This window comes from Hippocampus bargibanti, linkage group LG05, assembly GCF_051943395.1.
Source record: "Hippocampus bargibanti isolate YZ-2025 linkage group LG05, ASM5194339v1, whole genome shotgun sequence".
NCBI lineage: Eukaryota > Metazoa > Chordata > Actinopteri > Syngnathiformes > Syngnathidae > Hippocampus > Hippocampus bargibanti.
Genome location: NC_142738.1, coordinates 22,735,158 through 22,748,634, shown reverse-complemented (window position 1 = coordinate 22,748,634; position 13,477 = coordinate 22,735,158). Strand labels below are relative to the sequence as shown.

The 13,477-nt window shown below is 41.1% G+C and overlaps 1 protein-coding gene across 5 annotated transcripts in view; it reads right to left on the bottom strand.

The window, feature by feature from the left end:
• LOC148898239 (excitatory amino acid transporter 2-like) overlaps positions 1–13,477 on the bottom strand; it is a 47,156-nt gene that overhangs the window by 8,948 nt on the left and 24,731 nt on the right. For all 5 annotated transcript variants that reach the window (XM_088997347.1, XM_088997346.1, XM_088997345.1 and 2 more), the window contains 7 exons: positions 4,894–5,033; positions 2,782–2,934; positions 2,051–2,301; positions 1,276–1,423; positions 1,036–1,162; positions 669–902; positions 349–543 (listed from right to left, as the gene is read on the bottom strand). In XM_088997347.1, the coding sequence (XP_088853473.1) occupies positions 349–543; positions 669–902; positions 1,036–1,162; positions 1,276–1,423; positions 2,051–2,301; positions 2,782–2,934; positions 4,894–5,023 (1,238 nt within the window). In that variant the 5' untranslated portion in view covers positions 5,024–5,033. The remainder of the gene's footprint in view (positions 1–348; positions 544–668; positions 903–1,035; positions 1,163–1,275; positions 1,424–2,050; positions 2,302–2,781; positions 2,935–4,893; positions 5,034–13,477) is intronic.

The window sequence follows — 13,477 nt, the reverse complement described above, 5'->3', positions numbered from 1 at the left end:
ATAGACCATGATGGTCAATTAGTGTCCAGGATTTTGACATTTGTGTGATAGGGACATACCCACAAAAGACTTAAAGAGAGGAATCTTGCAGTTAAAACAGCATATTTAATTGAAATGTTGGTGAGTGTTTCCTTCATGTCTTATCTGAGCTTTGAGATGATAAGAATAGTTCACGATGAGAACGCACTCATCTCAAGTGCCTTGACAAGATTGTATTAATTTAACTATTTTAGACTCTTCTGGGGATGAGCAGCTGAGAGAATGGATGGATGGGCTGTTTCTTGTTTTTTAAACAGATTTATTTCATGAAATGTTTGGCAATGTTCATCACTGTGTGTGATTTCTGACCTGACGGTCACAATCTGACCGGGGTCCAGGTGGACACCGTTCATCTGGGCAATGAAGATGGCAGCCACAGCCTCATACAGAGCAGTTCCATCCATGTTGATGGTCGCACCAACCGGGAGCACGAAACGAGTGACTCTTTTGTCAATTCCCAAATTCTCCTCCAGACAGCGGAAGGTAACAGGCAGTGTGCCAGCGCTTGGAATAAAATATTGTGCAATGTATTATTATTATTATTATTGTTATTATTATACGTTAAGGTTACAAGTTTGGCTATTTAAAAACATTTGAGGATACAGACACATATGATCTTCAATCCTGACCTAGATGCAGTGCCCAGGGCGGTGATCCAGGCCTGGAAGATCCCCAAGAAGAATTTGAAGGGGTTTTTCCTGACGATTACAAAATAGATACTTGGCAGGAAGATGGCTCCGTGAATGATGAGGCCAACAATCACAGTGACCATATACATTCCCAGTTGTCTGCCCACTACTTCCAAGTCCTTTATGGAGATGATCTTACCACAGATCAGGCAAGCAATACCAAAAGGAGAATACCTGGCAAATGTAAACAAGGCTTATATCTGCAGACATAATACAACCTGAGTGTCTATTGATAATACATTTAAACAAAATTGAAGATCAACCCAATAGTCATTGAAAAATAGTCGTTTTGATCTCCAATACTGACCACATAATCATGATGACAAGTTTCATCACAATCTCATTGAGAATGTTGAAAAATTCAATCATCAATCTGGCCCGCTCTCCCATCTTGCCCATGCAGATGCCAAATGCAATAAAGAAACCAATCAGACCTGTGAGGAAAAGTAATACAACTGAGAGTTGGACAATGAAAGTGGACAGTAGAGGGAATTGAAATCAGACAAAACTGTTCTATTCCTGTCAGACTTTGTAATGTGATACAGACCCAAGACATTCATTCCACTCTTGAACTGCAGGGACTTTTTAACAACAAACTGAGGTTCCTTGGTAATATTTGCCAACAGACCCTCCATTGCGGTGGCATTGACATCTTCCTCTATAACTACCTCCGCCTTCTTCGTCACCGTCTGGATCTAAAATGGAAATCCAACATTCACTGATTATCTGGGTGATTGTAAAAGTATAAAGACTAGATATACAGTAGGTTTATAAACATAGTTTGACTCCCTCATTTGTCCTTCTCATTTTCTCCTTCGTCTCTTTGCATTAGCAGGATGCTGATTTAATTTTTTTCCTCAAACATATTTAACGTCTAACAAGTATTATTCGCTTAACTTCAAAGTCTATTTGCAATGCGAAAGTAGAGGAATAGTACGTCAGAATAAGAGAGAGTTCTGCCTTCTTTCCATTTTGTCATCGTCATCCTCCTATTTTATCGGCGATGTTGTTGATCATTGTTTTTTACCTTCAAAATTGCAGATTTTTCCAACGACTGTTTTCAGACGATGCTCAATTTATTTCCAAATCACTCCCAAATGGGTGTTCAAATTTAGCTTTTTGAAATAGCACCCACCTGAGCCCAACCCCCCACCACTCTCTCAGAAGGAACGAAAAATAAGCAAAGCCAATATTAGCACGAATGATTGTGTTTCAGGTCTGCATTTCACCCCTCAGCTGATATACACATCCATCCATCCATCCATCCATCCATCCATCCACCTGAATGGATGAATGATTAGTTGTTTTTGTTTATCACTTACCTGTTGGAAACAAGCCTGCACCAGGTTCTCTGGGAACAGGTTCCTGATCAAATCAAAGAAGGCATCCAAGCTTGACACATCATCATTCTTCTCTCCCTCCCCAAGATTCTCTTTGAGTTTGGGGTTTCCAGGGTGTATAACCAACACTAGGATGACTCCCAAGATGGCAGCGATGATAGTGGTGGACATGTAGTAAACCATTGCTCTGGTACCCAGACGACCACTAGATTTGGCATCCAAACCAGCGAGTCCTGCAGCCAGGCAAAGACAATGTCTGTGCACCGGTTCATACCAAAAATGGCTAACCATGGGTATAATGATGCTATATTTTCCTTATTTTTGTTCCATCTAAAAGCATCAGCACAACGATACATGATCTTTAACTTGAAAAGTATCACAAAATATTCCCTTTGATGAAAAGACACTGTTGGGTTTGCCATGTTTAGCTGCATGCAAACTGGAAAAAATATTTGAAAGACCTCTCATTATAGTGTAGAGCATTGGTCGACCGTAACCACGAGGTTATAAATACCGCATCATCTTAGTCAAAACTAAGCATGACTCTTTGTAAAAATATAATTTGCATTACAACACTTCTGGTCCTCGTCAGTGTGTCCAAATTAGTGTTGTTACTGTACATGTGAACTAATGTGGTCAAGAGTGCGGCAACGAATGACACAATGACACAGGCAACCGGTTCTGAAGTACACTAGAATGTGTATTTGGCACACCTGTGATTAAACTGGAGATGATAAGAGGCAGGATCAACATCTTGAGCATTCTCATGAGGATATCTCCAGGAAAAGCAATGACCATAACTATGTCTGGGTGAATTGGGGAGGCAACACGAAGCAACATCCCCGCCACTGCTCCTAAGATCACACCTGAAGGAGAGAGATGAGGGATGTTGCAGTAGAGTAAACACAGGCAAATTTACAGAGGAGTTGTTGAAATATGGTAAAGCAAAAAAAACATATCATAACTGAAGTTATCCGAGACCATAAGTGAAACATGAGTAATATTTTCCTATGAATAGAACCGTTTGTATAAGTCATTGTCAGGCTGCAGTCATACAGGATGTGACAAGGACTGATGAGCCCACAATAGTGGTGAAAGAAATCCAGTGACAGGCCAGAGTTAAACTAATCACGTTGTTGGCAGTTCTACTGAAGGCAAAGCGATGTTGACTGACTGGTGAGTATAAAGGGACATACGCAAAACTGTTACCTCGGTAACCATAGCCTGGGTTGTCAAGTGGCTGGACAATAAAGAGCACATGATTTTCTGTGTACCAAAGTAAAGTGGTTGGTTGAAAAAACGTGAAGACAATTGTTTGTGGGAAGAAATATATGTTATTTTTGAGGAGCAGCCATTAAGAAAATATTTGCATTTCCTTCTGAGCATTTTTTCCCTATTTTATGAACTGCATGACTTTATGTTGTGATGGAGGGTTTTACGTGCCCACTGCCACGGGTTTGGCCTCAGGATCTTCCTATCTCACCAAGACACAAGCTACCCTCTGTCAGCACCCCGTCAACCCCCGAACCCTCCCATCCTCGCCAACACACACAGCCCAGTGCCGTACTTCCACTCTTCAACCTCTCCTGCCAAAATTCACACTTTCCAAGTGGATGTTTTATAACACACTGGAAGGAGAAGCCTCCCATCTTTTGTTAGCTACTCAATCCATCTTCCAGTATAGCGGCATCCTGTGGGCTCCTGACGTGCAAGTGTTTTTGGATGCCACTCGATTTCCTGTGCCTTCTCTTTGGCCCATTTGCAAGGCACCCCCTCCCCCTCTCCCACCACTCCTTTTCATGCTCTTACGCGCCTCATGACAGCTTATCAATGATGCTGGGATCTCACTCCTTCCGTGGTGAGTGATTCAAGTCATGTGACTTGAATGGAATTGAAAACATAGGAAAGAATCAACTTGACTTTCACTTTGAAAAACAAACTGAGGAGAACTAAGCACACTGTGGTCTTGCCTGTGTTGAGCCACCAGAGTGAGTGATTCCATTAAAAAAAGTATATATATATATATATATCCGGTCCGGCCTCCCTGTGTGGAGCTTGTATTTTCTCCTGTTTTCTCCGGGTCCTCCGGTTTCCTCCCACACTCCAAAAACATGCATGGCAGGCAGATTGACCACTCCAAATTGTCCCTAGGTGTGAGTGTGAGAGTGACTGTTGTATGTCTTTGTGTGCCCTGCGATTGGCTGGCAACCAATTCAGGGTGTCCCCCGCCTCGTGCCCGAAGACAGCTGAGATACCCTAATGAGGAACCCCCGCGACGGAAAATGAGATGATATAAGTATATACGGAAAATGATATATATATATATATATATATATATATATACTTTAGACTTGTGAATTTAACCTCTGCATCCAAGTGGGATGGATGTAAACACGTGTGCACAAATAAGCACGTTGCGTAACTACGCATTTCCAACCTTTGCTGTTTGTATACTGGATATGTAGAGTTGGCGTGAGACAGGCAATATCGTAGTCAAACATGATAATGCAAATGCCACATGTGGCTGCAGGCCCTCCATTCTGGCTTCAGTGCCCTTTCCAAGTGTCAAGACAAATCCCAGTTGCAATGAACCTGTTGTAATCACAATAGTTTTTATGCCCCACCAGAGACTGTTTGGGTAGGCGCTGCGGAGGGCTTACAATTGCAACAGGTGGCAAGGATGGGAGAAAGGTCATGAGAGGCATCTCACTGTCTGGTAAATCTAAACAGTACGGATGGCTGCTTCTATTTCACGTGGGCCTTAGAACAGAAACCATCATGAAGTGTAGAACAAAAAAAGGGACAAAAACGTCTTCAATACAGACCGAGGACAGTGAGTGTGAGCAAAAGGTTCTTGAACATCTTGGAGCACAGTCTGGCACATTTGGACTGAGGCCGGGATTCGATTGGCTCCAAGTGACTCTCGTGCATCCTCACCTCCACTTGTTTAGGCATACTGTTGGCACTGTGAAACACAAAAAAAGACAACTACTTAGTAATTAGTTGCACAATCATGGAACTAATATCTCATCTGAGATTATTTGCAGGTATGTCATATAGGCATCTGTTGTTGTTCACTTTGTGGAGTGTAGCTGAATTCCAATCATTAGGTCATTTTGAATACCTCTAAAAACCTCAATATATTTCAACATCAATCTATTATAGTTGGTAAAGCATCCAAGTGTGATGCTGAGCTGTCATTCTCATATTACCCTCACGGTGCTATGGCAGCCAACAGATGGATGTGGACGACAAGCTGCCGCCTGTAAATTTGCAGCTTCTTATTCGAAGAAGTTTCTTCATGGTCTCTCGTGAGGCGTTTTGTGATCAACAGGACCCTTTATGAATGTGATCCATTGCAGAGGCTGAACACTCCCACAATATTGACAATGTTATCATATGAACTGTATTTACGGGAGATCTGGTTTGAGGGGCAAAAATAGCCAGCATTTTAAGAAGTGTCCTTTTTTAAATTAAATAGACATCATGCTTTTGCAGTGTTATTTACTTATCCGTGAGTTATTTACTCAGTTTTGGGATGCCACATGAATTCAGTGATGGGGGAAAAGACTTCATGCACTATTTCTTTTCCACTCAATTTCCATGTCGGTGCAAATTGAATCATCCTGCTAAAAACTCAAATACAATTGCACGATGAGGGCAATTTGTCACACAGGCTTATGAACGAAGTGAGCATTAATTTCTGCAGAAAGCAAACTTTTTTTCTTGCACTGTGAATGTGAAAAGAGGGGAGGTGGAGGAGAATATATATTTTTTTCTTTTCAAAGAAAGAAAGCGATAGGAAACTAGTATTAAAAATGTTTATGACCGAAGATGGAAATGTCTTTCGGCCCGATTTTCACGTCTGCTGTGCACGCCAACAGGCCTATTAATTAAGTGAGCATTAATTCTCGCAGAAAGCACAAACATTTTTTTTCTTGCACTGTGAATGTGATATGACCGAAGATTTGGATTTGCTTATATTAGTCTCGCAGTGGAGAAATTTACATTTCACAGCAGCAAAGTTATGAAGTTAAGATGGAAATGTATTTCGGCCCGATTTTCACGTCAACTGTGCACTTTAAAATAATTGCAGGAGAAATGCATTGTCTACATCGGGGGTGGGCAAACTTTTTGACTCGCGGGCCGCAATGGGTTCTAAAATTTGACAGAGGGGCCGAGCCAGGAGCATTTGGAGGGAGTTTTTGGGCCGGAAATACTAAACCTAAAGAATTAAAGGACAACCGACGCCCCTGAACAAGTTATGTCCATAATTTGTAAAATCACTTCAAATGACTTCGACTGGGCGTATTTTACAAAGATTCCACAGCATATAGCTATAGTTTACGTTAGGACTCGCGCTTAATATTCATGAAGTCTTGTTTTCGAGTTGATGACGATCCCCATGTGACGTCACATTTGGACCGCCCCTGACAGAGAAAGCGACACACAATGCATTTTGCGGTACTTTGTTTGGTCTGAAAACTTCGTGTTGATCCGTGTTGATGTCAAAATTAGAAGGAAAACACATAATGTGATGGTGAATCGTTGTGTGTTGCACCAAGAGTACTATTTGATACTAGTAGACACAAGCTCCCAGCAGACAAATCAGCCCATTTCCAACGGAGCTTGGGTGCCATCTTCTGCATTTTCTGGGTGCTACATTGCTGTCATTGACGGCTCGAATTGACATGGGAGGACTCCTTGAATCAATTGCAAACATTTATGCTTTCCTCTTCAGAACTATTTGAATCATATTCATAACTGGATGAGTAACAAGAAAGCATCTTCTCCGAATCTGAAGCCATTATTTTGATTCTCGAGCAAGGCAAGACAACTTGGCGTGCCGTCACGAACAAGGGGGTGGGACCTTCTGAAACTGGCCATTTCCAGATTAATTTTGAAGTCATTTTTATTGGTGTTTTTCATTTGACTAAAAATATCAGTCTGCGTGTTTTGGGTATTTTAGATGCTATAAAAAGTTTTTCTGATGTCAGTAGGAAACAAAAAAAAATGGTGCCGGTTGTCCTTTAAACGTAGTGTGTACAAACGTCGTAGCACAGTAAGAACACTACAACCCAATTTATTAACTGTCTTTCAAATGTGAAACATATCCCTGATCAATTAATACATTTGTCTCAAGGAATATGCAAGATTAGGCATTTACAGACTATTTCGCAGATACTGGGAGGAAGAAATGGAAATAGATTAAAATAACATATGCACTGTGATTTATCAAGATTGCGTCTGTTTTTAATAAGTTTCAATCGACTGTGCAAAGTTAAGAAATCAACATTTATTGAAAAATTTAATCACTTTCAACATTCAAAACATATTATTCCACAACGAAATATTCAAGCTCAATAATACCTACTTGTGTTAAACTCCGCTAAATCATGGATGGATTGTCCTGACCGCGCGCTCTACAAAGTCGGCACGGATGCCCTCGCCTTCACGCGCAAACAGTACACGTGTACCGTCGCCAAGCAAACATACATAGGCTACCTGCAGTTGAAATTTGCATACTCGGCACAGCAGCCAATCAGAAGTCTGCTTCTTTCTTCCGGACTTTCACAAGCGTTCTAAGGTTGTGCATTTGCATATCATTTTCCAAAATAGATGTCCAGATCCTCAGCCCAGAAGAAATATTCGAAAGAAGCTAACATGTGTGACGCTAAAAAAACGTAAATTTATATCAAACCGTGACTGTAAAGTATACGTGAGAGTTATGAAAGGGGCTTAGTGGGTTGTAGCTAGCAATGCAAACATTGCATTGTGCACCATGGTGACAAATGACTACTGCAGCGCAATCTGCAGCCTTGGACATTTACAGTAAATTAAGCAAGGTAACATTCGTGGTAGGTACAGCCTTAATTAATATAAAAAGCTTAATACTTTGTGACAATGTTTTTTTTTTTTGCAATTGCTGGTTTTGTCGTGTTTCAAGTTGTGAAAAACGGGGCAGGCAACTTTTCAGAGTTGTCTGCCCTTTTGTCCGCTACCTTTTTGTCGCGAGTTTCAGACACTGTTTTTACTATAATTTGGACAAATTTGACGGGCCGGATTAAAAAGCCTAATGGGCCGTATGTGGCGGCGGGCCGTAGTTTGCCCATCCCTGGTCTACATAGTGGAAGGATAACGGACTGATTGTAGGTGTTTAGATGCATGCTGATGTCATATATATGAAGGAACTATGATGACATCCATCATACATATCAGGCGATATGCACAGAAATTGTCTGCCTGCAGTTGCATGAAATCCTCCAAATTGTGTGAGAAAACATCTGTTTTGCCCTGATCTAAAGTTGAGTCAACTTTCTATTACTAAGTTGTGCTGGGGTCGTGTCATGAAAAAAAAAAACCACCCGCGACCCACATAATGTCCTATGAGGCATGGCTGCAAAATTCCCAAACAGTCAATTAGACCTGATTTGCCAGGTTTCATGCTGGGCGAATGCATGACAGTCGACAAACCTGGCACCCAAATCTTTCGATTCACCTGTAAAAATCCCATTTTAATGGTATCAGGGACAAATGGTCAAGAGGAAATTATGTTACTCTGACAATTGACCTCACCGCTAAGATTCAGGGCCGGAATAAAAGTATCAGCAAACATCATTATTATTATTTTGTTGCCCTTGTTCCCACCCCAACTGGCTAACTGTGCAGTGAAAGACATCAAATCTCAATTTGAGAAAGGAAGCACTCATAAATTACATTCTTGTCAACTCTTCAGTTTAATGGGAATGAAAGTACATGTAGGGAAGGAATGTCAATCACAGAATTTTGTAGGGCTGCTGTTGCAGCACAACTTATTCTAATGATTCCATTGTCAGCAAGCTTTGTGGAAGTCTGACTTTGAATCCGTTAATTTAAATCAGGTGTTTGTTGCAGCGAGGAGACTTGTACAACATTTAGGATGGCGGCCCTTGAGGAACGGAATTTGACACCTGTAGTGTCACACCTTGGAAGCAAAACGATTTTTACAGTCTTACCCAAGTACAGTGGACGTCCAGAAAGACGCACGTGATTATGTTTTGGTTTGTTGTTTTTTTATCGATGCAAACAACACATTGCATCATTTCCCAGTCATCAAGTGTCTTACCTGTAATTTTCAAAAGTTAAAACAGTTTTTCTTAATTTATTCACTTCTAGACGTGTAAAAACGTGTCCACTCCATTGCCAGGGTTTTTTTGTCATTTTCACTCAAATTCCAGGACCCACAGAATATTGAGTTTTGGGACTACATAAAAATTCAATGCAACGTAGACTCTTGTTTCATCAGAAAAAAAAGTTCATTCCTAAGTTATATGGGCCTGGAGTAATATGAGGTGCAACTGGAAGTGGCTGTACCAATGGCAAATGGTGCTCCTTCATAGGAGGGAAAACAGGAGGTCTGAACAACGCTTTATCCCCCCCTTCCGCACCCCGGAAGGAACACAAATTTCCCAAAAAAATTGGAAATGGCGGTCCACAATTTGGGAATGTCAGTGAATTACAGTAAAGTCTCGTTATATCGATATCGGTTATATCGATATCGGTTATATCGATAGTACCACTTATTACGATACTATTTTCATTTCCCTTGCACATTTCTAGTCTTTTTATGTATAATTAGTACCGTTTAGTACGATACCCGGTTATTACGATAATCCGGTTATTACGGTGCTCCTTTTCATCCCCCGCCGGCCATTTTTGGTGTTTATATCGATATATCCGTCGCGCCATTGGTCAACTTGGTCACGTGTCTTGGTTACGTGTCACGCCATCAGTCGCGCCATTGGTCGACTTGGTCAGGTGACTTGGTTACGTGCCCAGCACCCGTGTCGCAGAGCCATTTTCATTTTCAGACGCTAGCTCGTGTGTAGCAGACGAGATTGAAGTGTTTGTGTTAAAAGGTAAAAATGGGAAGCAGAAGAAGATTGATGACTTTTTTAAATTGTATACATAATACAGTAAGATGTAAGCGTTGCAGTTTCCCTGTTGTGTTATGTACATTCCCACTGTACTGTATATGAATGCAATCGTTTTTTGCAACAATGTTTCTTGTTTTGTCTGCTGAAGCGCGATGATTTTGAAAATTATTAACATTCCATACTGTGTATTAAAGGACAGCCGATGTCACTTTTTATTCAAATGCAAATAAAAATGACTTCACGCCAAGACGTCTTGCATTACTTGTGAATCCAAACAATGGCTTCAGATTCGGATAATATGCTTTCTTGTTACACATCCAGTTATGAATATGTTTCAAATACACTGTAGTTCTGTAGATTAAAGCATACATGTTTACAATCATTAAAGAATTATATGTGCCATTTTGAGGCAACATTGGGGGAACATCAAGGGAGCTAATGGCCAGCTCCGTTTCTTATATGGCGCTTGGCTGCCCTCTTTTGGCGGCTTTTGTTTAATGCAGTTCGGCGCAGGATCGGATATATCGATAGTCCCGGTTATATCGATATTTTTTCGGACTCCCGTGAATATCGATATAACGAGACTTTACTGTAGTTAAAATGTTCTGTTCCAAATTATTTTGCACAGCACTGTTTTGAAATGTTTTATAGATTTTCAACAAACAAAAAATAGTCACGTGTTGCATGTACAAGGTTAGGAGGGTGTCCTTGCAGCACACCAATGATATTTCAATTAAAACATCTGAACATATCAAGTTTTATTACGTCTGTGTAAGCTCTCAGTCGTACAGGAGTGGTCCATCGATGAGAAGGTTTCTTCAGCCGTCATCTGTACAAAAGTGAAGGTTTCGGACGTTTCGCCTCCTATCCAAGAGGCTTCGTCAGCGAACTAAAGTCTGACTGGTCGTATCGGCCCCATTTATATATCCCTGATGTCCAGACCTGGTGGCGCCGGACACAGCTATGATAGGAAACTTTGGCATCATACGATGTGACTTCTCTCTTTACATCTGTCCCAACCCCAGCAGCAGTCTCAGTGGTGAGGACGAGGCTGCTGGCGGATGTTTCTCTGCATGAAAGAACCAAACTGAAACCGGATCACATCTGCCAATTATTAGAAATCTGCCTTAATACTACGTATTTTCAATTTCGGGAAAAATTTTATAAACAAATCCATGGTTGTGCTATGGGCTCACCAGTTTCACCCATAGTGGCTAATCTTTACATGGAAGAGATGGAGAAACAGGCCCTCACATCCTTCCCAGGGACAAAACCTAGACACTGGTTTAGATATGTGGACGATACTTTTGTCATAATTAAGAAACAAGAAATTCAATCCTTCACAGATCATCTCAACTCTGTAGACTTCAACATTAAATTTACTCGTGAGGACATTCAAGAGAACCAACTAGCCTTCTTGGATTGTAAAGTAATTATAAAAGAGGACAGAGCGCTAAAAACAGAAGTCTTTAGGAAGGCTACGCACACTGACCAATACTTACTTTTTGACTCTAACCACCCTTTACAACATAAACTAGGAGTTATCAGAACCCTCCAGCATAGGGCTAAACTAATACCAACTAGCACTGAAGGTAGAGAAAAGGAGTCAAAACATATCAGGAGAGCACTCACTAACTGTGGGTACCCTCAGTGGTCATTCAACAAATGTCAGAAAGAAAGAATAGCGAACGAAACCAATAATTCTCAAGATTCTAAAAGGAGAGGAGTAGCAGTACCGTACATTGCAGGAGTTTCTGAAAAATTACAAAGAGTCCTTTGGCAACATAAAATTCCTACTTATTTCAAACCGATAAACACGTTAAGGCAAAAATTAGTGCATCCAAAAGATAGGCTACCAAATGAAAAACAAAGTAATGTAGTTTATTCCATACATTGTAAGAATGAAAATTGTAAAGAGCAGTACATTGGGGAGACTCAACAAATTCTCAAAAAAAGACTTTATCAACATCGCAGGGATAATACTAGTGGGCCTCAATCGGCAGTACATTTGCACCTAAAAGCTACTAACCACTCATTTGACGACAATGAGGTTAAAATCTTAGCGAAAGAACATAGATGGTTTGAAAGGGGGGTAAAAGAGGCGATTCTTATAAAACAACAAAATCCTTCATTAAACCGGTCTGGTGGTGTGAGGTTCAATTTGGATCGTTCATACAATAGCCTGCTCAGGCAAAACAGGTTAGGCAACTTTCGCAATGCTGATGAGGGTCGTTATGCTGATGAGGTGATACCGGGGGGAGTGGGTGTAATAGGCCAATCGTTAGTCAGGAATGTAGGAACAATCAGTGGGGCCACAGGGGGGGGTCCCGCGCCTCCCCCAACCTGAGAGTAGGGACCTATCATAGCTGTGTCCGGCGCCACCAGGTCTGGACATCAGGGATATATAAATGGGGCCGATACGACCAGTCAGACTTTAGTTCGCTGACGAAGCCTCTTGGATAGGAGGCGAAACGTCCGAAACCTTCACTTTTGTACAGATGACGGCTGAAGAAACCTTCTCATCGATCAAGTTTTATTGTAACTTAAAGGACAACCAACACCTCCGGATAAGTTGCGGCCATGATTTTTAAAATCACTTCAAATGACTTCTATTGACTGCATTTTACAAAGATTCAAAGGCATATGGCGATATTTTACATTTTAAAACTCACGCCGAATATTCATGATGTCTTGTTTTTGAGTTGATGACAATGCTGGGAGTGACGTCACATTTGGTACGCCCCTGACCGAGAAAGTGATACACAGTGCATTTTGGGTACTTTGTTTCATCTGAAAACACCGTGTTGATCGCGAAATTAGAAGGAAAACTACATAAATAATGCGATGGTGAATCATTGTGTGGCAGCCAATTGTGGTAACACGCATAAAGATTGTGTAAGTTTACACAAATTCCCAGCGGACAAACCAGCCATTTCCAATGGACCAGAGCAGTATAGCGCCAGCTGCAGACGAACAAGGAGCTCCCCGCAGTGCACAAATAACCGCTGTCATCCTCTCAGCCTGACAATTGGTAGAAAGTTGCTTCCAGTGGTGAAAGAGAGCAATCACCATATTAGCAGAGCAAACCGAACTGCTGTCATTCATACGTAAGTTCGTAACTCTTCATCTGGAAAGTTTAAACAACTTTTTGCATGCACAACCAGTAAACAATCTGCATTGAAGTTGACATCTTGTAGCTTATTATTTGTTATTCATGTCCTTATATGCCACAATTGATGCTATATTGCTTATTAACGGAGCTTCATATATGCTTCATATGTCGTGTCCCTCACCAGTTTCGTCGCTCACGGCTCGAATTGATATGGAAGGACTTCTTTAATCGATCACAAACACATACTTTCCTCTTCAGAACTATTTGAATCATATTCATATCTGGATGAGTAACAAGAAAGGATGTTTTTCCGAATCTGAACTCTCTGAAGCCATTGTTTTGATTCTGGAGCAAGGCAGTTTGTGAAGGAGTATCCTGATG